The following is a 25813-nucleotide window of genomic DNA, read 5'->3' on the forward strand; positions in this document are numbered from 1 at the left end:
CTAGCTGACAAACCAGATGTAGCTGTCCTTCACATGGTTCATGGGGCTGCCAGTGCTTGCAATACATATGTTTACTTTTATAGAGGGTATTAAACATGTTATAGCAATGATTTAGTAAAGAATTGCAATCACAGTTCTTTTGCTCTTATCACTAGATTAATATAAATCTGATTAATGAATACTTTAACCACTGCACTTTATTAAGCTTTTTACAGTTTCGATTGAAAAGATTCCTTGATCAATTACTGAACGTCTTAAAATAGAAATTTAACGAAAATAAAGGCTTAGCCTACATTATTTAATATGCACGTTTTCTTTACTTCAGACATTGCATTCAGATGTTAAATTCATTTCTATTAATAAGTACATCCATACACAGTTAAGATTGTGTAATGCAGAAAGAGAAGAGCAAGACCATTCTTTATAAGCACATAATTTTATTATGACCAGCAGGTGTCTCTGTAAGACAGGCACCAGATGGCACTAATGATATACAACAAAGAAGGATGGCCTAGTGTTACACAGGATGATGAACAGCCCGGTCCGCGGAGGACCACTAACAATGGCGGCGAATAACAGCACTTGTTACAAGAATAAAATCTTGATAAAATATACACTGCATCTAGACCAGATGAGTCTTAGTATCAGTAGATGGGGGTAATTCCAGAGTTGTTTGGGGGGAGACACGGGCCGGTGCCAGTCTTTGACTGTTGTAGGCCCAGCCCTGTGTTGTAGTCCAGTATGAATATTGACACAATAAACGTAGAATAATGGATAGTTTAATGCTGAATTGATATAAAAAAAATTCAATGTAAATAAAATTCCCCGTTTTCCAGAGGAAGCACGCACACTTCTGTCACTCCATGAAATCACGCACACCAATCTGTCAGCCATTTATACGTTATTTGACTAGCACTTGATTCCTCACATCTTGTGTATGTTTTTTTGTCTTTTGGATCATATCACATTTTTGAACGCAGCAACTCCCAGATAAATTCTAAGCACAAACTGCCATTATGTCAATTCTGCGACGATTCGCTGAGCACAAATACTCGAGTTGTCGTGGTGACCCTTGGTAGGTCAACCAACAATGAAAGACATTAGAAGTTGGGTAGCACCTGCGTGCTGCAGGATTTGGGGTGGATTATGCAGTCTCTGGCAGTGTGCTCAGTCGTGCTGCATGTGGAGATAGACCCCAGCATTGTCATCGTGCCCTTCAAACACCGGGTACAACAGACGGATGTCCAGCGTTGGATTGTGCTCCTTCAGCGACTCGCGGCTGTAGTGATCCACTAATTCGACCAATGACGACTTGTCCAAGTTTCCCTCCGTAAATCCATAACATCCATTGTTGTTCTGGTAGATCTTACAATGTCCAACAATTCCATTGCACCTGAAGATGAAAAACACAACCAAAATTAGAATCATAAATTCCAAACAACATCTTACTGATTGTACATGTATCTCAGTTTGCAATCTGATAACAGTTCATCAAAACATTTGATACTCACACAATGGATAAGGCGTTCTTGCTGCTGGGGTCTGATGGATCGTCCCTTTTCCGGATGAGGAATGTTCCGTCCCTCTGGTGTCGGAGCAGGTTCTCGGCATCGTGTCTTGAGACTTCCACGTACCACAGGTTCATGGACTTGACGTTGTTCCGGCCAGGTTCCGATCCCTGGGAGGGCTGGTTCTCCAGGATGTCGTCCAGATGTTCCATGGACATGCCGTTTTCCTGTAGGAGCTTCCTGATCTGCTCCCGATGTTTGTGGAGCCGCTTGATTTCGGGTCGGAGACTGTTCATGTCGCTGATCAGTGAGCGGTTGAGCACCGTCTTTTTGTTGATGTCTATTTCCAGGGCTTGTTTACTCTCCTGTATACTGAGCCATCGACTCTTCAGTAATTCATAATTCTCTCCTAATCTACAAAGCGAAAAATTCAGCATATAAAAACCCAGTGAATGACACTTTTTTAACACATTTTATCATTAAAATCTCTATATTGATATGATGGCAGGTGTTGGAGTTACATTTAATTATATACCCTGTAAGACAGTATGTGTCAGAGTTACAGTTCTTACTTTTGTAGTTCCTGGACGGGAACGTCCCCGTGGTGGCGCCGGTGTAGCTCCATCTGCTCCTTGAACACGATGACTGTCTCCTTGAATGCATCAAGCGCCTGGTGCTTCAGCTGTAGCTCCTGGTTGAGCTTGGAGTGAGTCTCGTACAGACGGTCATACTCCTCCATCTTGGTCTGGTGCTCATTGTGAACCTGCTTCAACTTCTCCATAAGTTCCGTCTTGTCCACCAATGAGGGCCCGTCCTACAGATATAAACAAACTTTTACTCTACTGCCATCAGCATTCATAACATTTACATTTATGTAATTATCTATCTTGGTGTTTGTTGTACAGATGAGTTATTAGAGGTGTTTTATCATTTATGTTCAAAATACATGTTCCGGTATTTTCAAACTTAATCTTACACAAAATTAGCCTCCCCTTACATGAACACTCCACCCTTAGGACATCAGTATTTTCTCCAGTTAACCCCTACAGAACCAGGAACCACAAATCTTCCTTATTTAAACAGGCACCTGTTGTTTTTTCCTGCTATGTTGGTCCAACTTAACCTTAGCTAAAAATGATTAGAATCGCCATCCCTTGAGCTCTCACCCTCATGGATCTATATCCCCTCCCCCTCCATTGAATCCCCCCTTCTAACATCAACTGTTAAAAAACAGCATATACAACTCTATCTAAAACTACAGTGTGTGTGTAGTCAGACATGCTTAGTGGTTTCTAATGATGTAAGACAATTCTCAACCAGTAACTAGAAATAGGGAATATTAAAAAAAATCACTTTATAATTAGAGTTCTCTACACAAAGACATAGAATTAAACTGATCTATAGTCTTCATTGTGACAGAAAATAAAGGTAAAAAGAGAAAACAGAATTACTAGAATTAAAATGATTAATAAATCATTTGAAGCCCTTTTTAAATGTGTAGAAATAATTCAGATTTTGCCAGCTGTCACTGGGCTTTGACAGAGCTGATTTCATAATCAGTTAATTAATTAAGCGCCTTTGTGGACTCCTGGAATATTCCTGACTTAGGCGAACCCCGTCCCATGGCATCCCCTCTGTCTAAGACAGTCGCTAGCACAGACCAGTAATGGTATGCTAATGAGGGCCAGCTTTATCTACTCCGCTGATGGCACTTCTATATACTGTACTTTTCTTCACCAATGTGACAATGACATATATAAATATGAAATGAGGGTCAAATTTATATTTTGAAATAAGAAGCCACAAATTAGTAGTCTGACATACACAGGTAAAATCTGTCCAAGGGATTTTCTTCTTACACTGTTACACAGCTAAGTTAAGCTTTAGTTTCAGGGGATTGAATTACTTTTACACCCTGAATGAAATGTAACCTAAGCTGAAGCTGTAAATCACCCACTTATAGTTCACCAGAAAACTAGGGACCATTAATAGACAAGTATTAATGCTACAGACAGTTCAGGGCAAGCTCCCCACTCTCCAGAGGTCAGAGTGATATGATATGATAACATGAAGTGGGCTCTGTGGTATCTAAGTAGGTCAGCGCCACTAATCCCTGTCTGGGTGTTATCACTGGCTGACCACCCCACTACCTGCTGATCTGCTGACACCAGGTGATAATTAACCAATCAGAACACCTCTTATATCAGTCATCAAATCATTACCATGTTCAACACATGTTCAATCTGTGGGGCTGGGACCTGCAGTTGTTGGTTATTGATTATCATTTACAGAAAACAATTCAGGTTTCCTCTTGAGGGAGACTGAACATAAACTTCACCAGAATTGTCGGAGTTTCCTTCCTCATCAAATCATTCAGTCTTCCTACATGACTGCATTCATCATACACAGCATAATCTTACCCCCTGATTAAATCAGCTCACTGCTATCAGCTCTCCCAAACAAGATCATAAACCAGACCATTTCTCTCTTTATACTTGCTAATGAGATTTTTTACCTTCCCCAATTATGAAAATTAAAGATTATTTCATGCAAGAAATATTTTTCTCCTGTTACATCAAGATGATAAGTCCCTACTGCTACATACACATACAAGAACTTTCACAGAGACACAGAGAATGTGCGGGGCGGGGTGGACTATCAGGATGACTACCCACCTGTTGGTTCCTATTGGAGACGGGGTGTAATAACTTGGTATCCAGAGTCTTGTTATATATAGCTAGTGAGGTATTCTTGTAGAACTGTACCAACTCCACCACAGAATCAAATGTCAGCGGCTCCACAAAGCCGTATTTCCCATCCTTGTGGTAGATTTTGATCAGTTTGTTGGTTCCCCCTTTCCTGAGGGTCAGGGTATAGTCCCCGGGAGTAGTAGCCTCCCGCACCAAGAAATGCCCATCCGATTTATCACAAAGGAGTTCATTCACTTCCTCACGGGAAATCTTTCCCCAGTACCACTCTGCCTCCTTCAGTTTCTCCTGGGCAGACATGGGTGAGTCTTGTAGCGGTGACTTGGGTCTTGGCTGCGGGGGAGGGGGTGAGGGAGGAGCAACTTCACCCCAGGAGCCGTTCTTGAGCAAATCTTCAAATATTTCTATGTGGAGTTTGGTGTTTTCCACAATCTCTCTGAAAAGACAGAACAAACAATTCTGAGTGAGACTTTCCCTGTCAACAGCGGACAACTGGGAAGCAAAACTGATGCTTACTTCCTTTTTTTGAGGAGATCACATGACTGCAGCAACAGCCAGTGTTATTTTTATACATGGCGACACGAGCTGATCAATGTAATCACAAGAACAGATAATTTATATCTGTAGATCTAGATAGAGCCATTTTAACAAGACTTTAGACTTTCGGTAGGATGCAACTATTTCTTGCATCAAAACAAGTTGAAAATGCTGCTGTTTTCAAAGGAAATACACACAGATTGCGTAGTCATTGCCAGCAATGAAATAGACTTTCCTACTTCACAATGCTGTTTGACACAACTACCCATAGTCCAAGCTCTTGTTAAAATGGTTCTGATTGACTCTCTAGCTCTGGTCCCAGCCAGCGGAGACGACAGTCTGAGGCTGGCGTCTGTCTACCAGACACTCTCCATTACCTGACTATCTTGGTAGAATTTTTGCAGGTTTACTACCTGCAGGGCACAATACATCGACCTAATTCATGGCTGACTGAGTAACAAGGTGTATTTTTTTTAAATGCTTTAACAGAGCACAAAGCAGATTGATCAAAGAAATTGCGTTCAATTTATCCCACTTAGAACTTTGAAGTATGCGAGACATTTCCATAATTAAGTAATGTGCATCTAAATGAGGCTTAAAAATCATCACTGATCTAATAAAGAGGCAGATAAAAATACCCCCATCCATTATTCTATTACCTCACTAGCTTTTTGCCAAGAATTTTTGTGCTCTAATGTGATCTATTTAAATCATTACACATCATTATTTTGAATTCTGGATTTCAAACAAGCAAGAATTTGACTGACTTTTTAATTTACTCCCTTGTTTTCTGTAAACCCCCCCCTTCTTTTTTGATCAACTAAACTCAGTTCTAATGAATTATGTAAATGAAGTGTACAGAATCAGACTCCCAACCTTCCACTGTTCCAGCGATTGTCCCCTGGGTGTTCTCTATTACCTAACTCATCAAATGTCTAAAGCAGTCATGTACAGACATTCAATTTCTGGCTCATTACTTACATGAATACACCAGCCTTGGACAATCATTCATATTTTTTGCCTATTACTAATGTGATAATACCGGTCTTGTGCAGCCATGGACAGCCCTTCATATTTAGGCTCTTTACCGTCATTATTTGTGTCTGTTTTTACATGAGGAGTATTTGATTTGATACTTACATGATTCGTTCCCAGGGTGGACGCAGCAGGATGTGACAGAAGACGTGGGACAGCTTGTCCAGTCCGTCCGCCACCCCCGACTCATGCTGGATCTGCCACAGCCGCAGGAAGTGGGCCATCAGGAAGCGGAGTGTGGACTTGTGGTCCCGGGGCAGCCCCTCGATCAGGTCCGACAGCGTCCGTGTGCTCGGGTTTTCTGGAATTTAATGAATCAATTTGAAAAATTCCTGCAGCGTAATCAGTCATGGGGGGGACACACATTTCATTAGAGACAGGTATTCTTTCCCTGTTCACCTGACATGGTGAACAAGCATTGTTGTGTCAATCTGATTTTGTAGGGCACCTGCCAAACTTTAAAAACTACAAAGAAAACACTGCTCCATGTCATGATTTACTAGATTAACTGCCGGCTGAATTCGGTGAACATGTGTAGCCGAGTTTTATTGGTGCTTGAGACTTCTTATTTCTGAATTTTGAGGCAACAACAAAAACCCTGCTGCTCTAGGAATTTGCATAGAAGAGTTCCATTTGTTCTCTCTCTCTGTGACTGGCAGCGAGTGTCAGAATTGTCAGTGATTTAAGGGTTTCTAAGGTCTACATAATGTCCGCTTCACTGCACACAGGGCTTCACATTGTGTGGTCTTGGGTCAGTAGGGTCAATTACTGATAGGTAATTCTCAATAGCCCCCCCACCCAATGTATGGAAATAGCATCCATACACAAGTGTATTACATAAGCTGATTTACAAAATCCCTTTTTAGGTAGATTCTTTAATTTGGGTAAAGTGGCAACCATTAGAACCACGTATTGCTGGTTTAGATATTACAACAGACAGAGATGAGGAGATATAACCAGCTCTGCCAACAATAACTATGCTTTAACTAGGTCACTCACTCGCTGCCTGGATGAAGGGTTGGTACATCTCCACGGGAATGACCGGGTTCGGGAGCTCCCTCAGGTACTTCTTCAGTACCCCCGCCACACAATGGACGTTGTGTGAGCTCAAGTTTATCTGGGAAGGGTCGTCCACTGTAACCAGAAAAAAATGGATCAATATTCTCACACTTGGCACAATAGCTGGTCACGTTCATACACATGCTTTCACATGGCACCAATTCATTCTCTGATCAGAAAACCTGGCATTATATCATATTGCAAAGTAATATTGGACGATGACCTAAATACTCCTGTAAACCTACCCATATTGAATTCCATTTTAATTGTATTGATCTCCTCTGTCTTGGCAAACATTCTGTATACACTCAAAGACTCAGCTTCTGTTAAAAAAAAGAACATTGTTTTTATGTACACTAATGGAGCCAGTAAAAAACAAAATTTCAAGTTCTTTTTCTTTTTTTTTAAATCCTATCTGGCACATTGCTATAGCTCCAGTGATGGGTTTGCAGATGAACAGATAGGCCATACAGTGTTTAGTGTGTCTGGGTTCCTTCACATAGGATCTCAAGCAAGATGGATATGAAAGCTGTGAATTTTTAGAATAAAATAGCTATCACTGCACTCTAGGTACAGGTATGGTTGTGTTTGGTTTTTGGGAAGTGGGGGTGGGGGGAAGTTGTAGATGATTGTGTGGGCGTATATCGTTGACAAATATCTGTCACTTACGGTGGTTCCGGCACCACTTCTCCACCTCTTCTGTACATTTAACAATGACCCAGGGAGCCCCATATTGAGACTTTGGTACTTCCTCTGTCAGCTCCGCCCCAAAACTGGAATCTACCAAAAACAATCATAGACATAACAGTACATGGGAGTCAGGACACACTTATATACAACTGATCCAGTCAATGACCGCACAATAACAAGACAGGGCGACTTACTCTGAGAAAAACTGGGTCTCCTAAGTCTCTCAAACTTGGGGACGTTGCAGTCCGTTGGATGGGTTGCTGAACAGTATCTATGGCAACACATTCCACAATCTGTGCAGGAGAAACAAAAAATATCTTTACCACCCACACATATATGATCCTTCGCCACATCTTTTCGCTTTTTCTTATCATCAGTTATAAACACTGACTATAGATCATCTTTACATTCAAGTAAATGGTTCTTTGTTGCTTCAATTTCAAGATTTAGAAATCAAGAACATTGGGTCAAAAGGAAAATATATTTCTCTGGTAGGGGTGTGGATTAGTGACTAGCTGACTTACCTCTACACTGCAGTCCCTGTCGCATCAGTCCATACAGGAATTTGTCACAAAGGTGGCACCGCTGCATGGAGGAGAAGCTGTACTCAGACAGGCGGTGCTGCTCAGAGGCCCCGGCCCCACCGCATCCAGAGGCTGAAACAAGGAAGGCCACTCTGTATATCATCATCTCACACAAACAGAGCTCAGTGGCTCGCTTTTTTAATTGGGGAGTATTAGTTCACCTAACGAGGAGAATCAGTTCACCTAACACAGGATGGATGTAGTTCTACATCCTCACTCTTTAACTTGTAAGATTTTCATTACCGATAAGTTTCCTGTCATTTGTAACGAAGTATCAGGGTTTTTTCTTGATGCTGCTTTTTATGCCCATTATATACGTACATATTTCTACATTTTTGAACATTACTATGTGTGATTACCCTCAGTGGCATATTCCTCAAAGCCAATGTTATAAAGATCTGATCTATTATTTCATTAGCACCTTCTGACATTCAGAACTTTCCTACAATAGGTACAATGTATCTGCTTTACATCAATAATAAATCTATAAATATACGCAGTCTACGTCAGACATTCAAAGTGCCTGGCATATTTATGAGTCATAACCCAATTCACAGAGGCCAAAATCATTAATTCTGGCATCGCACAGGAATTCATAAGAATAAAACCTGCATTCTGTTTGACTTCTTTAATGTTCAAAATTCACTTCAATTAAATCGTTAATAAATAATTTTTATTTATTTGTGTAAACTGATCTATTAATTAGGAAACTATAAATCTCTGCTTATAATACTTAATTTTTGGAGAATTATTTTACCTTGTCTAAACTGACAAATCTGTGTACTTTTTCCTTCAAAACGACTTTAACTCAAACATGTTTCACTCATTAAGGAGAAACCCCCCCACCCCCCCCAAAATGTCAAGTACTCTGTAGCTTGTGTCTGGAGGAGGAGTCTTTAAGGGCAGAGTCGCGCCAGCATCTCCTTCACAGACATGCCAATCTGTGTCTACGCAAGCAAAGATTTCAAAAAATTCACACTATAACTGATTGAGGCATGACGACTTAGTTAAATTAACATCACCTTATTACCAAAAAGAAAATTAGTTCAAGATATTATGATATTAGCAAGGATTAAGTGACATTAGCCTAAATATTTTTTTGGCAGTATTGAAACCATTGCCCTGGCTTTAAAGTTCTGAATGCCAGGCGAACAGCATGATTAGGATATAAGGTGAACAACCGACCATAGGCTCAATGGCGTCACCGGTCTGTCTTGACTTCCAATTCTTTCTTTTTTATATGTTATCAAACCAATCACATGTAGAAACCATAAACAGAAAAGTCATTCAATGTGTTTTATAGGGATTTTAATGAGGATTCATTTGAATTTCATGAAGACTTTGATATGCAACAGTACGAGATTTGAAGACTAAGTAGAGAATCCTTACCTTCCATGTCGAGGCACTGCGATCCGGGAGGGGGGAGGCTGGTAGCATAGGGTTGCTGTGTATAGAAATCACAAAACTGACATGGGGTGGCACAAGAAGTGGTCACCGGCGGAGTGTATTCATACATGGTGTATCTCACCCATCCACCAAGCCACACAGTCAATCTCAAGCACACCAAATTCAAACCCCCAAAATATTTCCAATCTCATCAATTCAATGTTACTCCAATATACACATATAGAATGATAATAAAATCACAGGGATCGAACAGAAATAGAAATCCTCCGTAAAACTGTAACACACACACTAACACAGCACAAGCTACTCTCTATTCTCGCGCTGATAATATGAACATTAGACGGCAGCGCTTCGCAGCTGACTAACTATCTGGGTCAGCTCCTCAGCCAACCAGCGGCCATTCTGCTTAACCTAGATTTTCTACAGCTACAATAATATACTTGGCTGGCTGCCAAGAGAAAAAGGTCAGGTTTTTGCAGAGCTGTGGCAACTCTTTGTCAGTATGCCAAATGGGCACACACACATAGGTAAAATCCAGCTTTTCACCTGAGTGTTAAATGTAAAAAGGCCTACAGAGCGCTACATGAGGCCCCAGGAGAAATCTACTTCCTTTGTGTGGTTTCAATTCTTATTTATACATGCTTTACTTCTTTTATCTTTTTTTAAAGCTTAAATGGTTCAAACACTAAATGGGTCAAAATCTTGTTTCTGTAATACCCTGAGCAAACATTGGACATGGCGAGGAGAGAGGGGCAGAGGTTTTATTGATTAGCTAGCACTTTACAGTGAACAATCACTGCTGTCCTATTGACCTAGATCAGAACTGTGGGGCCGCCCGAGGGGGTAATGGATTGTGTACCACCCTGTAGGTCATTAATAATCAAGTGCTGACCTAATTAGAAGAGTGACTTGATGACAGCTATTCTTGAGTAGACAGATCACCCAACATTAATGAGGGAGGGAGGGGGGCCCATAATCCTATATCTTACTGGGCCTAATCTGTCAGCAATAACGTGCCTGCATAGTTCTATTCTCAGCACAGAGGGAAATGAATTACCGACCAGCTACCTAGATTACTCCTTTTAATTATCAGGATAATGACAAAAAGTATATTGAGATTCATCCAGATTAAAATATAATTACCAAATTATGACCAAGTACTGGGAATATCTGGCCTATATTTTTAGTTTAAAAAAATAATCCTTTATTTAGAAATTTCGGTTACTCGTTCTATATTAACATTTAATACAATTACATTTAAAGCTGTCCTAAAAATCAATGGTTATTCACTACATTTGTAAAGATGGCAAAATTCATGCGGAGTGATTTCATTTATCTCCACTGACGGCAGAACTCTGTCTAATGACAAGGTACCCCACCCACTATTCTTACAGAGCCATAAATTATCCACTAGAGTGCAGGAGAAAATCTGCATCAGTGACTTCAATTGATAGATAAACCGGTATTATAATGGAGTGAGGTATAAGCATCGACTAAAAGCAACTGGAATTCTTTTTAATGTTAGAACTGACAACTGAAGGTGGAGAGGTATGAGATACACATACTTCTTTCTACACTTTGTATACACGTAATTCTAACTAAATATTGTATACACGTAATTCTGACTACATTTTGTATACACGTAATTCTGACTACATTTTGTATACACGTAATTCTGACTACATTTTGTATACACGTAATTCTGACTAAATATTGTATACACGTAATTCTAACTACATATTGAATGCACATACTTCTGACGTATTGTAGACATGTACCTCTGTCTACATTTTGTATACACATAATTCTGACTAAATATTGTATACACGTAATTCTAACTACATATTGAATGCACATACTTCTGACGTATTGTAGACATGTACCTCTGTCTACATTTTGTATACACATAATTCTGACTAAATATTGTATACACGTAATTCTGACTACATTTATATCTTACCTCATCGGGATCTCTTCCACACAGCTCATCAAAGCAAACCAACAGGGCCGACTGGTGGAACTCGTCTTTGATCCCCAGGTTCTGTAAAAGATTGGGTGACTCAGTTACAATCTACACCCACGGAGCAGGACTCAACAAACGGGGAAAAGATTCCGCAAAAAATATATCTAAGATTTTTTCATTTACTTAGCCATAAATTTTAATCGTTGTCTCTTTATTTAACAATTAGTCATGCAAACCTGATGCGTTATTTCATTGAACATGAATTGAGATTATTTCAAAGTTTCCATTAATATCAAATTCTGACTTATGCTAGTCTGTTCTCGGATGATGATCATCCAAGTAACACAAAAACCATATTACCAGTAATACCTGATCTGTATACAGTTGGTATTCTTTGCATGATCAACAATATTAGCATAAATAAGTCAGCTTTCTAATTTATACACTGCAGATTCAACAGAATTTTTTATTTAACGTCATCAAGCTTGCAAATCCTGAAGATCCAATTTGAAGAAGAAAATGTCAATCATACAAAATTTAACACCATAAATTTATCGAATCCTGATGCATATCAATCTATATGATTTCTCAGAGGACTTCAAATTCCATCTGAAAACTCAGTCTAAAGTAGCAATGGTTCACAGAATGAGACAAAGATATGTCTTTGTAAGGGAGAATTAACTGGTTGGAAGTTTATACTATGAGGAATCAATCTATCCTCATTTTAGGTTCATTGTGCAATGGGTTAGTTGTAATGCACTTACATAACAAACAACAACTTAAGCTAGTATATGCAATAGTAGGTTGAAGGCTTAAGCTTTTCCCTACACATTTTTGTCTGGCATGCATCTGTCTATTTGTCATTTTTTTTAACCATCACTAAGTCTGAACTTGTACCCTTATTCTTATATCTTTAACCATCACTAAGTCTGAACTTGTACACTTATTCTTATATCTTAAGAGTGTTGTATTGTTGTGGCAATAAGATGGCTTTATATATCAAATATATATAACAATTCTACAGAAGTGGCTAATAAAACATCTAGTTGCGAGGAGACAAAATGTTTCTTGGCGTTGGAATCTGTCCACTGAGTCAGTCCAAACTTCCTATGAACGTAATCTACACTGAGTAGATAAAGTAGTTCAAATAAAAAGCCCATCTCTTAAAGTACAGTTGCTTTTATGAACAACAGATCAAAAGCCCTCCAGAGCCATGTTCTCTCCAACCTCCTGAAAGAAGATTTTGGCCCGAGGCCAAAGTACGAATGAAACCGGGAAGAGAAGCAAACGCACTAGTTGGTGGGCCTTCATGTGTCTGGACAGGCCACCAGTCAATATCACTCTTCGTTCTGAGAACCTGTAATTCCAGGTTCGTGTAAGTATGTGAGTACATTTTATGAATGGTTTCCAGATCGCCTGACTTCAGTGAGATGGTAAACATCAAAGACTTGTAGTACTAGAATAACGACCCTGGCAGAACCTTCGTCTGTTTGATGGTGGTACCCCGGCCCTATTAAGATCCAAGGAATTAAACCTACCTACAGGAGAGATAAAGCCTATTTTGTAGATACAACCTTACAGGACAATAAAACTGATCAACCTTCCTCTTATCTTCTGCATCAGATCCCACACCCCAGAATACAATGTCTACCTGATACTCACTGCCAGGAGACTTCACGGCCATGATATCTCAACTCAATCCCTGTCCCCTTGCAGTAAAGGTTCCTGGTTCCTTTGTCTAGACCCTTCTAAACCATGGCAGTGTATATCAGATGTCAAACTAAGACAATACCCAAAATTAATGTATTATTCTGAGCAGATGGCATCAGACATACCTATAGAAGTCTACGGCTCTCCATGTCAGTCAGTACATGGGAATATAGGTCACAGGCCCGGGTCACAGGTGCGTCAGGATGCCCATTTCAGCCACAATTTTTTATCCTAATCTCATACACGCCACTCAGTGCCAAGAGAATCAATCCCCAGCATCAGCTAAGAGCCCCTAAATCAGTCCCCACCGCTGATCTAAAGAGCCTGCCCCATCCCGTACTTGAGGTCACCAGGGTCCCTGGGTTTTTAACCATTTGATAGAACAGGTGGTCACTGCGGGCCAGGCTGACAGGTGGTCAGGGCTCTGGGACAGGTGCTGGTCCACGGGGAGACCAGAGCCTGGCCCCGGGGACGGAGCTGGCCAGCTACAGGATGGAGTCACCTTTTCTTGCAGGTGTCACCATGAACATTAAATTGTCATGACAACATGCATCTTTGTCAGGATTCCATAATTGTTCAGAATATTTTAGAGTCCTTTCGTTTAACCTGAGTCTCATAAAACTGGTACAATAGTCCAAAAATTGGTACTAAATTACCTTTCCCTATTACTAATATATTCCAGACTGACTAAACTGTTTTATATTGCACATGCAGTAGAGGTTGTAGACCCTTGCAGTATGAACTCTTCAGGACTACATGCTGTGTTCTATGATGCAATATTGAATCTGGTTTGCTTTTGGAGCATTACATCTTCACATTTAGCCAGAATGACTGGGTGTATCAATTTAAAGCGAAAGAAAATGGACCATTTCTGAATGGGAGTAAAAGGTAAAGTAGTGCACAGGTTACTGTGTTCTCAACAAAAAACGTTTCGACTTTTAGAATGAGGTTTTAATAAATACACATGAAATTTCCATCGTATTCTATCAGAGTTCAAACATTCTGTTTTCATGTGAAGCAGTATCAGTGTGTATGAATCAATGATGGACAAGATAGACTACGTGAGTCAGAGTACAGCTGATGCACCAAGAGTACAAAGCACCTCCCCACAGCAGTGGGGACTTCCAGTCGAGACTGCTTTCATCTCTCTATCTCCTTTCTCTCTCTCTCCCCTGAGCAGTGCATTCAATAGCTGCATTAGATGTTCTTTATGATCCTTGTTGCTGAATCCTAGAGACATTAGAGGCAGTATAACCCCAGGTCAAAGTTTATCCGGAGGACACTGGGTCACAATTCCTCTGTGTTATGGAGACGTATCATTAGAGCATAGGAAAATCGATCATCAATTTAAACTTCCTTTGACATTTTTTTCTCCTGCAGCTGTCTAACGGCTCATCTACCATTGCTCACCCTGTTGCGGAAAAGCAGATTTTTTTTCTTATTTAAGTACATGCATACAAATCTGCTGTAGTAATGTGTCTAAACTGGCAACTACCAATTATTGGAATAAACTGTAATGGAGTGACACACAAGTTTTTAATAGGTTATACAATACTACCTCCACATCTCAACCCATGAAAAACCAGCTAGACACCACCCCCCTTTCAATAGGTGCAGTGGAAGCTCCCCCTCCCCCCCGGCCCCACCTTTTTATAGCTGCTTTGAAGGGCCCTGTGAGTGGCCCCAGGTGTGGCACTAAGCTCTGATTTCCTCTGCTGTTCTTACAGCGACACTTGGGGCCAGGAGAACTTTTCCTGTCATAAACCACAGACAATTTACACCTTGTTACTTAACGCAACAGAAGTCGCCATTTGTCGTCAATGACACCAAGAGAAGAGCAAATCAAAGTTCACTTATTAGAACAAGTCAAGAGATTTACCACTTATCAATTAGCACTAGTACAAGACTTCAGTATCTTTAATCTTGCACAGGAACTTCATTAAAAAGGCTTTCTAATGTTTCATACACAGGAAATACAAGTACATGTAGTACACTGAATCTGTAGAAAGCACGACAGGCTAGGCGCTAATGGAGTCAGCATCCAGGGTAATACTGAAACAAACTCCTGTACACACAGACATTTGTCTTGTTGCCATGGCGGCACCAGGAAATGGACCTTCCTGCACTAGAGAGCAGTCGAGGCCTGAGTTTGATATATCAGCCAATGAGACAGCTCCACTAAGCAGAAGTAACCTACGGTTATACAGGAGACGGGGACTTCTTTGATGATCACTATCATAAGTTGTAAGGGGGAAGATTCAGTCTCCAGACAACACAAAAGACAAAATCTTTTTCTTTTTTCAAAATTCCAACAATCACAGAACACAAGGTCTAAATACTCAGTCATGTGAAATCAGTTTCATATTTTAAGTACTTTCATTAAATAAGTTTAGACCATTAAAGCTGAATTTGATACGTAAAACAAAATCTTCCCATTTTAACTTTTCAACATAGAGTCTGACCCAACCATGCAGCGACAGACATGGCGACTGTCTCCCCACCAACACAACAGACTCCCGATCTTACAACCATGGTACTGACCTGTAAGTCTTCCTTGCTCATCGTTTTGAGCTTGCGTCCACTAATTTCCTGGTCCTTGAAAAGCTGGGCATATCTGTACAGATTGAGACTGGCTAGTAAGTCCACCACATTACGGCAGTTCCACTTCTCAATCGGCTGCAAAAAAAAAAGCAGTGAAAAATTAGCGGCAAACACTTCAGATAGGTGTAGCGTATAAATCATATTCATTATACAACCTTGAGTGAGTTGCTGCCCCCTCAAAATAGAAATCCCAGTCACACATTCATAATGGACCAAAACTCTTAGACATAAAATATGCATTAAAGGACTAGGAGATAACAATCTACTGATTCTGAGCTTGTAAGTGGGGGAGGAAATTATTGGGGCTCCGGTGGACAAGTGCTGGGGGCCCTAGTCATTGAAGGGGGAACAAGAGAGCCTGCGGTATACTCTGGATAGAGAAACACACAGAACTGTAGAGCGGAGCCCTGGTTTGCATCACCCCCTATCTGACACATCAAATACCAGATTTTAGAATCATTGCATAATCACAGCACATGGAACGTTTTTCAGAAAACCTTGTGGTCTGACATCTCCCGTTTGTGAGTTATCAGGTCACAGCATAAATAAACTTATAGTCATTCCATCAAAACCTACACAGGTCATTCTGAATGATAAACATGTAAACTGAAAATGTCAGAATTCTGATTTAAATTTCTATTTTGTCGTTACTGTCTGGCTGTTCCTTAAATCTTCATCAAAAAAATGGTTCAGGTTTTTTTTCTTCTCTATAATTGTGACAAGTTTCTAGCACCTTGACAAGCGCTGCTTGATAAGCTGCTCTTAATGGATTCCCTCAATGTTTCTGTGTGCTATGACTGCCTTATCTGGAGTCGCTGACATTGCATGGTCAAATTCTGGGGTGCTTCTTACCTGTGTGCACACCTGGTGAGGGACCCTGGGGTCAGTGACTGGCACCACGGTCACTGTACTCTATATCTGGCCCTTCACAGGTAAAAGTGAAGGTGGATAAACTGTTTTTTGAGGGGGAGGGGGGGGGGGGGGGGGTTGGGTCACTGATTAAGGATTATTCTTTGTTCTTTATAAGTAGTTACAGTTTGACAGAGTTATGCTTGGGTTGGGTGAGGAAAGTTTTCAGGATTTGGGGGGAGGGTTTGGGTTGGGGTTGAGAAGATATTTACCACTTCTTTATCGTAGGTGACTGGGGCGTTGGTCTCTCGCTCCCTCTGGCAATGAGCGTTCTCTGGGGCACTCCAGCACTTAGTGTGACAACACCGGCCACAGCCTGCCAATAGAAAACACCAGCAAATCACCCTCAATGCTACCACACAGAATCAGAGTGCTGGAAGAATCTCCACACTTTTAATATTCACATTTCTAGACTGACTCTATGTGCAATTAAACTTAAATCTGTGCATTGACATATATATCTTAAATTAATACGCTAATTGTACCATATACAAACAGATCCTAGATACATGAACATATTCTATAGGAAAATTGTGAAATGATACGCACCTTCACATTTTTTGCCTATCTGCCCACATCCCCACATGTAATCTTTGCCTGTCAAAAAAACCAAAATCACAGCTTATTAACTCCACCAATTGTTTGCCAAAAGGCAGTATTAAGTCTCAAACAGTATTGTTTTCAGGGGAAGTACACTGTAAGTACATGGGCATCTATATTGTTTACAGTAATTAAAACCCTTAAACAAACACATTAACAAATATATATTATACATTTATCACCTTAGCCATCTAGAACTTTACAGTATCGTTTGATTTTTTGTCTGATATGTAAATGGCACATCAATTACTGCCAATTATGCAGGCATCCAATTTTCCATTTATTCTAATGAATCAATCTTTGAAAAAAAATAATGAAATTTTGCTGAATTAGAAAATGCAAATTTTTCAAGTAACCTTTTCAGACTGAATTTCTCATCATTTCTGATGTCAAAAATAAAATGGTTGAACTTACAATGATGACAGAGTACGGGCTGTACGATATAAATGTCCACCAAACGATGAGGAATCTTGGGCAAATCTGTAACCATAAAAGTCACAATTATATTTTAGACAGCGTTCCGTATCAAGAAATAGCATTTTAGAAAATAGCATTCAATACACCTTGTAACAGACAGGTTTTCAGGTTTCATGCCTTATATTGCATGAAATTAGATGTGTTGAAATGATTTGACAGCTTTGTAATGGTGAGGCCTTCAGTGAAAGTTGGAGTCCAGTACAGAAAGGTTACGTGATTCAATCAACTTACTGCACTCAAACAATGCTGAATCTGTCAATTAACCTTGTCGGGGAGGAAACAAGGTATTGCTACAAACCACACTATTTGGTTGGACCATGCATACAGACAGTATGTGAACAAAGCAAAAAGTTAATGTTCAAGGAAAACATTGTGGTTCAAATAATGGCTTGTTATAGGCAAAGTTTGAACATACACCAGTTTAAGAAATATACTGAGCTCCTGACGAAGACTTGTTCATGTTATTTGAGAAATTATAGTATAATTCAAGAAAAACACTGTGTTTCAGACACAGACATGTTTCATTAAAAAAAGAGTTCTGAAAGGATCTTGATCAAGAAATACTAGTAGTTTTGATCAATTGTTTAGACTTTCAGACAGCCTTGTTCAAAAAAAATATTTAAAACAGGATTAATTTGTTCAAGAAATATCGTAGTTCAAACAGACCCTTGCTCAAGCAATAGCTCAGACAAGAACTACCGTTAAAATTAACACATAGAAATGGACTTCTTACTTAATACGTTATACATGGGTTTAAAGTTAATTAAAAAATTGTTTGATTTTGGACAAATTGTTCAGAAATAGTTTATACATAGACTAGTTGTTAAGAACTTATAGACAGATATTAGACATGGACCTGCCATCATGGTCTGATCCCATCTTGAGCCAAAGAAAACTTGCAAATCCACGGATGATCCAGTTTATACAGTGTTGATAGAAGTGAAGTATTTGTGTGTGGTATTATATCTACAGAACTGGTCTTCAGAATAGGCAGTTGCAATAATTTGTTTTATTAAATTTCACTGATCTTGATATTTTGCTAAAAAATGTTTTTGATTTTTAAAATTTTTTTTTTTTGGGGGGGGGGGCATGATATACTGATTTCTGAGAGAGAAAACCAAATTGATGCACCCTAATCAGTCTTAAAAATTAAATGCATGCAGATGTTTACAAATCAATAACAAAAATTCAGCAGAAAAACCTAACAGTTTTCTTAATTGATACTGTCCCTTTCCGCACTAAGACAATTCTGCCATTGTCGGTGAGCTGAATAACTTGGAATAGCCTTCAATAATCCTATCATATACTTAACACAATTCAATGCACTATCTAAAGAGCACTTTAAATAGCTTTCCTATTTTAGTACAGGTTAATGCTGCATTAACACAATTCTAAACGTATTCATTAATATTTAACATAAAATATAAAAATTAGTAAATATCAAGGCGTAAAAATGCCAGATTCTTTCTTTCTTTTTTTTTTTTTTTTAGAAACATCCCCAAAATCCTGCTAAAAAATTGATAAAAGTATCACAAAAGACTAACTTTGATCTTAAAAATGAGAAAAAAGACTGTTATATCCTTGTATGCCATATTTTTTTTTCTACAATGTCAGCACAGAGGAGCACCTACCTACCAAGTTTTGTCTGTAGTAAACCGATATATGGGTCCTGTCCTAGGTGGAACAAAATCCAAGCATATCAATAGCGGAGTCCCACCAACAGGCAGAGTACAACCTATTCCTAGAGTCCTAACAGAATCAGATACCTACTAAACCTCTGCCTCTAGCCCTCCTTATTCCGAACCTTTCACATACACACACACTGCAGATCTGGAAAGCCTTCCACTAACCTAGATCGCAGTGACCCACTGACCCAGTTACACGGCTCCAGGATTATATTGGGAATTCTTTCATGTCTTTCTCCATGCATAAGATAAGACACAATACACAACCAGAAGGTCCAATTATACAGCACTGCAGGGGTGCAGTATTGAAGCAGCCTGAGGGGCAAGGAATCTGAGGCTCAGTAACAGGTCGCTCTCCTGCTATATTTAGAACCAGTACATGTCCTTAGCAAGTAGGTTAATCATGCATTATTTGTGTATTACATCACAGCAATAAAGGGAAAACCAATGTACAGCAGTTGTTGCTGTGAGGGTACAGGATATTGTTGCTAAAATGCAGCATTGCTGTAGTTTTACTTCTTCTACATTGTAAGAAGAAATGTAAGGCATGTTGTCAGCTGAGAGTTGGAACCACTTTTCTTTTGTCTATTTTTAATTATCATAACACCTTCTCTCTTTTGCAAACTTCCAATACCACACACACACAAACACACACACACAAAAATACATCCTTTGGAGAAATTTGCCATTAGGCATCTTCTGGTCTTGACTTCCTTCTTCTAATGATAAATCAACCAATGAGTGTGTACTGGAATCAGGAAAGACTACAGGGAATCTGTCCTACATTGTAACATCGCAATTAACGGGGACCACCACCGAACTAGTCACCTGGTCATCCACACAGGTAAAACATCACTCAGGTAAAACATCACTCAGGTACACACAGCTATTGCGCCATTAGGAATGTCATTTAGATTAGTAAATCACCCTGTTAAAATATAAGTCCCAAAGACACTGTTGCATGAAATTTACACAGGTAAAATGTACGTCAGGAAGACTGAGAAAAAATGGCATCTACCTGGTATATACACAGGTAAAATGTAAGTCAAAAGGTTTAGAAAATATGACATCTAAATACACACTAGTAGGTAATATGTAAATCATGAGGTAGATGGATATAAAAAAAAAACTTAAACAAAGGAGATATAAAAGTAATAAATTGAAACTAAAAAATAACTTAACTCTGTAAATTTTTAATTCATAGGCAGATAGAAACAAGACAATTAAACAAAAAAAACATCTACAGGTTCTGTCACACATTATTTAGGGAGGTAAATTTATGTTAGCTACCATGTGTGATATAGAAATATCACTTCTACACAGGTAAAACAAATATCAATCAGGTAAATTTATTAAAGTGACAACTACACAGGTAAAATGTAAGTCAGGTAGATAAAGAAATCAGACAATGTAAATCAGGTTGATAAAAAAAAAAAAACTTGACACCTGTATACATTTATGTAAAATATCTGGAAGAGAGATAAAGAAACTCACGTGACACCTACACAAAGGTAAATTTTATCATATAAGTCGAGTAGATAGAGATATCTGACACATGTCTAGGTAATATGTAGGTCAGTTTTAGAGAATAAACACATCTTGATCTGGCTAAATTAAAAACAAAACAAAATCTCTAATACACTGTCTTTTAAGTTTTAAGTTCAAAATTAATTATTCTGGTCTGTATACTGTGTGTATGTGTCTGTGTATGGTGACTTGATCTAACCTAATGTTTCTGTGTATTGTGACTTGATCTAGACTTGTTTCTGTGTATTGTGACTTAATCTAGACTTGAATTTTGTGTATTGTGACTTGTCTAGAATAATGTGTGTATTGTGACTTGAGTCAGACTTATTTTTAGTACTCTGAGTCTCTGACTCAAACTTTATTCTATGTGTATTGTGACTTTAAGTTAAGACTTTATTCTGTGTATTGTGACTTTGAGGCTTATTTGTGTATTGTGCCTTGATGCTTATTTGTGTATTGTGACTTGAGACATTATTTTGTGTATTGAGACTTCATGCTTATTTCAATGCATTGAGACTTGAGACTTTTTACTGTGTATTGTGACTAGATAAGTTATTCTTTGTATGGTAACTTTAGACTTACTTTTGTGTATTGAGACTTAAGGCTTGTTTCTGTGTATTGTGACTTGAGGCTTGTTTCTGTGTATTGTGACTTAAGACTTGTTTCTGTGTATTGTGACTTGATAAGTTATTCTGTAAACAGTGACTTGAGGTTTGTTTCTGTGTATTTTGACTTAAGACTTGTTTCTGTGTATTGTGACTTGATAAGTTATTCTGTAAGCTGTGACTTGAGGCTTGGTTCTGTGTATTTTGACTTTTTAGATTTCCGAGTCTTGTGACTTGTAAATTGTTTTGACTTATTTCTGTGTATTGTGGCTTTATAAAGACTTTATTCTGTGTCTTGTTATTTGAGACTTTTGTGCATTGTGACTTGTGACTTATTTCTGTGTATTGTGGCTTTATAAAGACTTTATTCTGTGTCTTGTTATTTGAGACTTTTGTGCATTGTGACTTGAGACTTATTTCTGTGTATTGTGTGACTATATGTTTGTGTGTATTGTGACCTACGATTTCTGTATGCAATGCCCCTGCAGACTCTCTGAGTGAAAGAGCTTGCACTAGTGCCCTATAAATAACCTTTGCCTGTCTCTTTCTGAGAAATCAATAGCCTTCTAACTCTTTATAATCACAGCAAACTGCAGAACAATGACTCAGACGCTGACAGCTTGGACTGTAGGATTAATGATACTGAGGACCTCTGTGATCTAGTTACAGCCTGATCATAAGAAGGCTGATCCAATCCAGCCAACCCAGAGGAGAGAACTCATAACATTTTACAGCCCTGAATCTACAACAAATTGTGCTAAACATTATTAGGTATTAAACCAATTCAGGCAACCCAGAAACCTAGATTAAATGATAAACCAGCAACAAACTGTATGATACATAACTTATAGACTATACCATGCATCTTGGAAGGCTTTATTATGCATACAACCATAAACCTACAGCAACCTGTATTCATAATTCTTAAAGCCCATATTATGAAATAACTCTGAGATCGCTTCTTTTACAATGAACAAATTCTAGTATGACAATAGTTTGGCTCATTGTAGACCTATAAACATTATGTTCATATATGTTAATATCAAATATTTTGTAATGATAAAGTTTCACCATTCTTAACAATTTGGTCCCCAAAGTACACATTGTAATACAGGAGTGATTGTTATCAAAGCCGCAGTCAAAAATGGGTCACTGGGTGAGAGATTGTCCTCCTCAAGTTGCAAAAGCAAAGACCCCATTAGATAACAAATCCATTTACACCCCTTCCCGTTTTACTGGATGTCAGTGCTAATATTATACATATAACTCATATCATTTCTAAAACTAATGACATATCTATTTTCATCCTTTCCTGTGAAGAATCAGTGCCTATAATAGCATTGTCTTTGTCATCTGACACACACAGCCGCGAGGTTTAATCAGAGGATGGTGACTTGAGCGCCCGGTACATTCGCGTGGTACATTCTCCGTCTCTGTTGCTGGGTAGTAGGCTTAAACACAACCACCCTCCTGTTCTGCCGCCACACACCCACCCTACCTGTTCTGCCACCACACACCCACCCTCCCTGTTCTGCTTCCACACACCTACCCTCCCTGATCTGCTGCCACACACCTACCCTCCCTGTTCTGTTGCCACACAACCACCCTCCCTGATCTGCTGCCACACACCTACCCTCTCTGTTCTGCTGCCACACAACCACCCTCCCTGTTCTGCTGCCACACAATCACCCTCCCTGTTCTGTTGCCACACACCTACCCTCCCTGTTCTGTTGCCACACACCTACTCTCCCTGTTCTGTTGCCACACAACCATCCTCCCTGTTCTGTTGCCACACAACCACCCTCCCTGTTCTGTTGCCACAGAACCCACCCTCCCTGTTCTGCTGCCACACACCTACCCTCCCTGTTCTGTTGCCACACATCTACCCTCCCTGTTCTGTTGCCACACACCCACCCTCCCTGTTCTGTTGCCACACAACCACCCTCCCTGTTCTGCTGCCACACAACCACCCTCCCTGTTCTGTTGCCACACACCCACCCTCCCTGTCCTGCTGCCACACACCTACCCTCCCTGTCCTGCTGCCACAGAACCACCCTCCCTGTTCTGTTGCCACACACCTACCCTCCCTGTTCTGCTGCCACACAATCACCCTCCCTGTTCTGTTGCCACACACCTACCCTCCCTGTTCTGCTGCCACACAATCACCCTCCCTGTTCTGTTGCCACACACCAACCCTCCCTGTTCTGCTGCCAACTTTATCACCTGGTAGAGACACAGTCAGTTTACAGTGGTTAAAACCTTACATATATTGGCTCAAAATATTACGGTACTTAAGGTATTGAACATAAGCTCCTATAAAACTCTTTTATAACATAGCATTGCTGAACAAGAAGCAGAGTATTAAGTCACCACTAGATACTTTGATAAACAATACACTTTCATTGTTTTGATGCTTTTTTGTTGATGCCCATTTTATGCCATATTAATTAGAAGCCATTCATGAATAGCACAGTGTTTATTTCTGCCTCTTCTGGGGTCTACATCTTCTCTTTTTCACCACAGGTGCTCAACAAGGAGGAGTTCCATTTGATTGTAGAAGTCATGTTTTAAAGTCCTGGATGACCTTTTTAAAGCATCTGTCATGCTAAACAACCAAATGGCCCTAATTCCATCAAGTCTTTCACCTACTTCCCCGTAAAAAAGAGGCTTAGTTTACATATTTGACGTAAACCGATTAAGCCTGCAGTAATCAGAATGCTGGGGTGGAAATCTATCAGGTTCCAGAACCATGGCATTAGCTCTCCTCTGATTACAAACAGGATCTTGAGCATACAGAGAGAGGGAGTGACTAAGTACACACAAAGTTTTAGGGGGGTGGGGGGAGCCTGGGGGACATGTACACCCATAGAAAGGGCGGGGGGGGGGGGGGGGGGGTGGGGGGGGGGGTAGGTACACACAGGTATCCACAAAGAAAGGGGGAAGCAGGTATACATACAAGAAAGAGGGAAGGATAGGCACAGGTACACACATAGAAAGGGGGCAGGTACGCATAGAGGGACCAGGTATGTTAGCCATAGATTACAAACCGGATCTCTAGGTATACACACACCGAGAGGACAGGTACAGCTGACCCAGGGAGTATCCACTCAGTGTACCCCGGGTCAACCTAGTGCATTGGATGACCCAGAAAAATATCACCACAGCTCTACAGAATCCTTCCCTCCATTAACACCCAATAATGCAAATATATATGAATATTAATTGTTTAAAGTAAAATAGCTTTTGCTGAATTAAATTTCATGTTGTCAAGACATCTTGCCATCATCCAAGTAGTCTTTTAGGGTATCAAAACCATTAACTCTGGTCTGGGCTTCAATTTTTCTTTACCTTTCATAACAATATAAGAATTATCCAAGCAATGAATGATACCTTTTACTCTCATTAGTTCTGTAGATCAATTGATCCACCCCCACATCAGCACGCCAAGAAAGGGACGCTTTCATCTCAACATGTTCATCAGAGTTTCTCTTTGATAATAACACGTCAGGTCAGTTCTGAGGTACTTATTATATATCTGTACAACAATCTACGTCAATTGTCCACACAACGAAATCTGAAATTCTTCAACCTAAAAAAAAATTGGTCTGTCGTCCAAATTTATCAGTTGCATATTCTACATCCAGTTTAACGATTCTGAAATTACATTGTAGCATGAGCTGCATAATACTCCTGAGTTCTTAAAGCATATATATTTGGGAGGCGTAATGACACTAGTCTAGTTTAATTCAGTAAATGGATGGTTTATCGCTAGGCCTGACTTTGATGGTGTTATCTGATGCATTAGGACAACCACAATTTGTCCAATGCTCGCCACATGCTACAATTATACTGCGACTGACTTATATACTTTTTAACTCGTTTATCGGTAGCAGATATCATTACTGATTGAATCTATAATAAAGTTCCTAGCTTTGATATCAACCACATCATCAGTGTTGTAGCTCGGTACATTATGTAAAACAGCTCGCATGTATGTACTCCTAACATGCTCTCCTGGTGAAGCTCCAGCGTGGTCGCATTTTTCTTTAACTGTTTCAATCTACCATTTCTGATATTTATTGCAGTGTACTGCCTGCAAACTGGGTGCATTCTCTGCTGACAAACCACTGCACATCGCTGCAGTATCTACGCAGTTACCTGTTCACTGAAGCGTGACAAGTAATTACCATAACCATGCAGCACTCTAC

At 39.6% G+C, this 25813-nt stretch overlaps 1 protein-coding gene across 6 annotated transcripts in view; it reads right to left on the reverse strand.

Moving 5' to 3' along the window:
• Nucleotides 1–417: 417 nt before the first annotated feature.
• LOC105321629 (phosphatidylinositol 3-kinase regulatory subunit alpha) overlaps nucleotides 418–25813 on the reverse strand; it is a 39599-nt gene continuing 14203 nt past the window's right edge. For 4 of the 6 annotated variants that reach the window (XM_034458331.2, XM_034458333.2, XM_034458330.2 and 1 more), the window contains exons 3-18: nucleotides 17726–17791; nucleotides 17261–17308; nucleotides 16924–17027; nucleotides 15743–15877; nucleotides 11489–11569; nucleotides 9511–9565; nucleotides 8062–8193; nucleotides 7732–7830; nucleotides 7517–7627; nucleotides 7093–7170; nucleotides 6788–6922; nucleotides 5894–6089; nucleotides 4184–4652; nucleotides 2081–2322; nucleotides 1512–1922; nucleotides 418–1393 (exon numbers count right to left, since the gene is read on the reverse strand). In XM_034458331.2, coding sequence (XP_034314222.2) covers nucleotides 1168–1393; nucleotides 1512–1922; nucleotides 2081–2322; nucleotides 4184–4652; nucleotides 5894–6089; nucleotides 6788–6922; nucleotides 7093–7170; nucleotides 7517–7627; nucleotides 7732–7830; nucleotides 8062–8193; nucleotides 9511–9565; nucleotides 11489–11569; nucleotides 15743–15877; nucleotides 16924–17027; nucleotides 17261–17308; nucleotides 17726–17791 — 2588 coding nt within the window. In that variant the 3' untranslated portion in view covers nucleotides 418–1167. Of the gene's footprint in view, nucleotides 1394–1511; nucleotides 1923–2080; nucleotides 2323–4183; nucleotides 4653–5893; nucleotides 6090–6787; nucleotides 6923–7092; nucleotides 7171–7516; nucleotides 7628–7731; nucleotides 7831–8061; nucleotides 8194–9510; nucleotides 9566–11488; nucleotides 11570–15742; nucleotides 15878–16923; nucleotides 17028–17260; nucleotides 17309–17725; nucleotides 17792–19419; nucleotides 19617–25813 lie in introns of those variants that run through there. The other 2 variants (XM_034458334.2, XM_034458335.2) reach the window with 2 other exon arrangements.

The sequence above is a fragment of the Magallana gigas genome, chromosome 7 (assembly GCF_963853765.1).
Source record: "Magallana gigas chromosome 7, xbMagGiga1.1, whole genome shotgun sequence".
NCBI classification, from domain to species: Eukaryota; Metazoa; Mollusca; class Bivalvia; order Ostreida; family Ostreidae; genus Magallana; species Magallana gigas.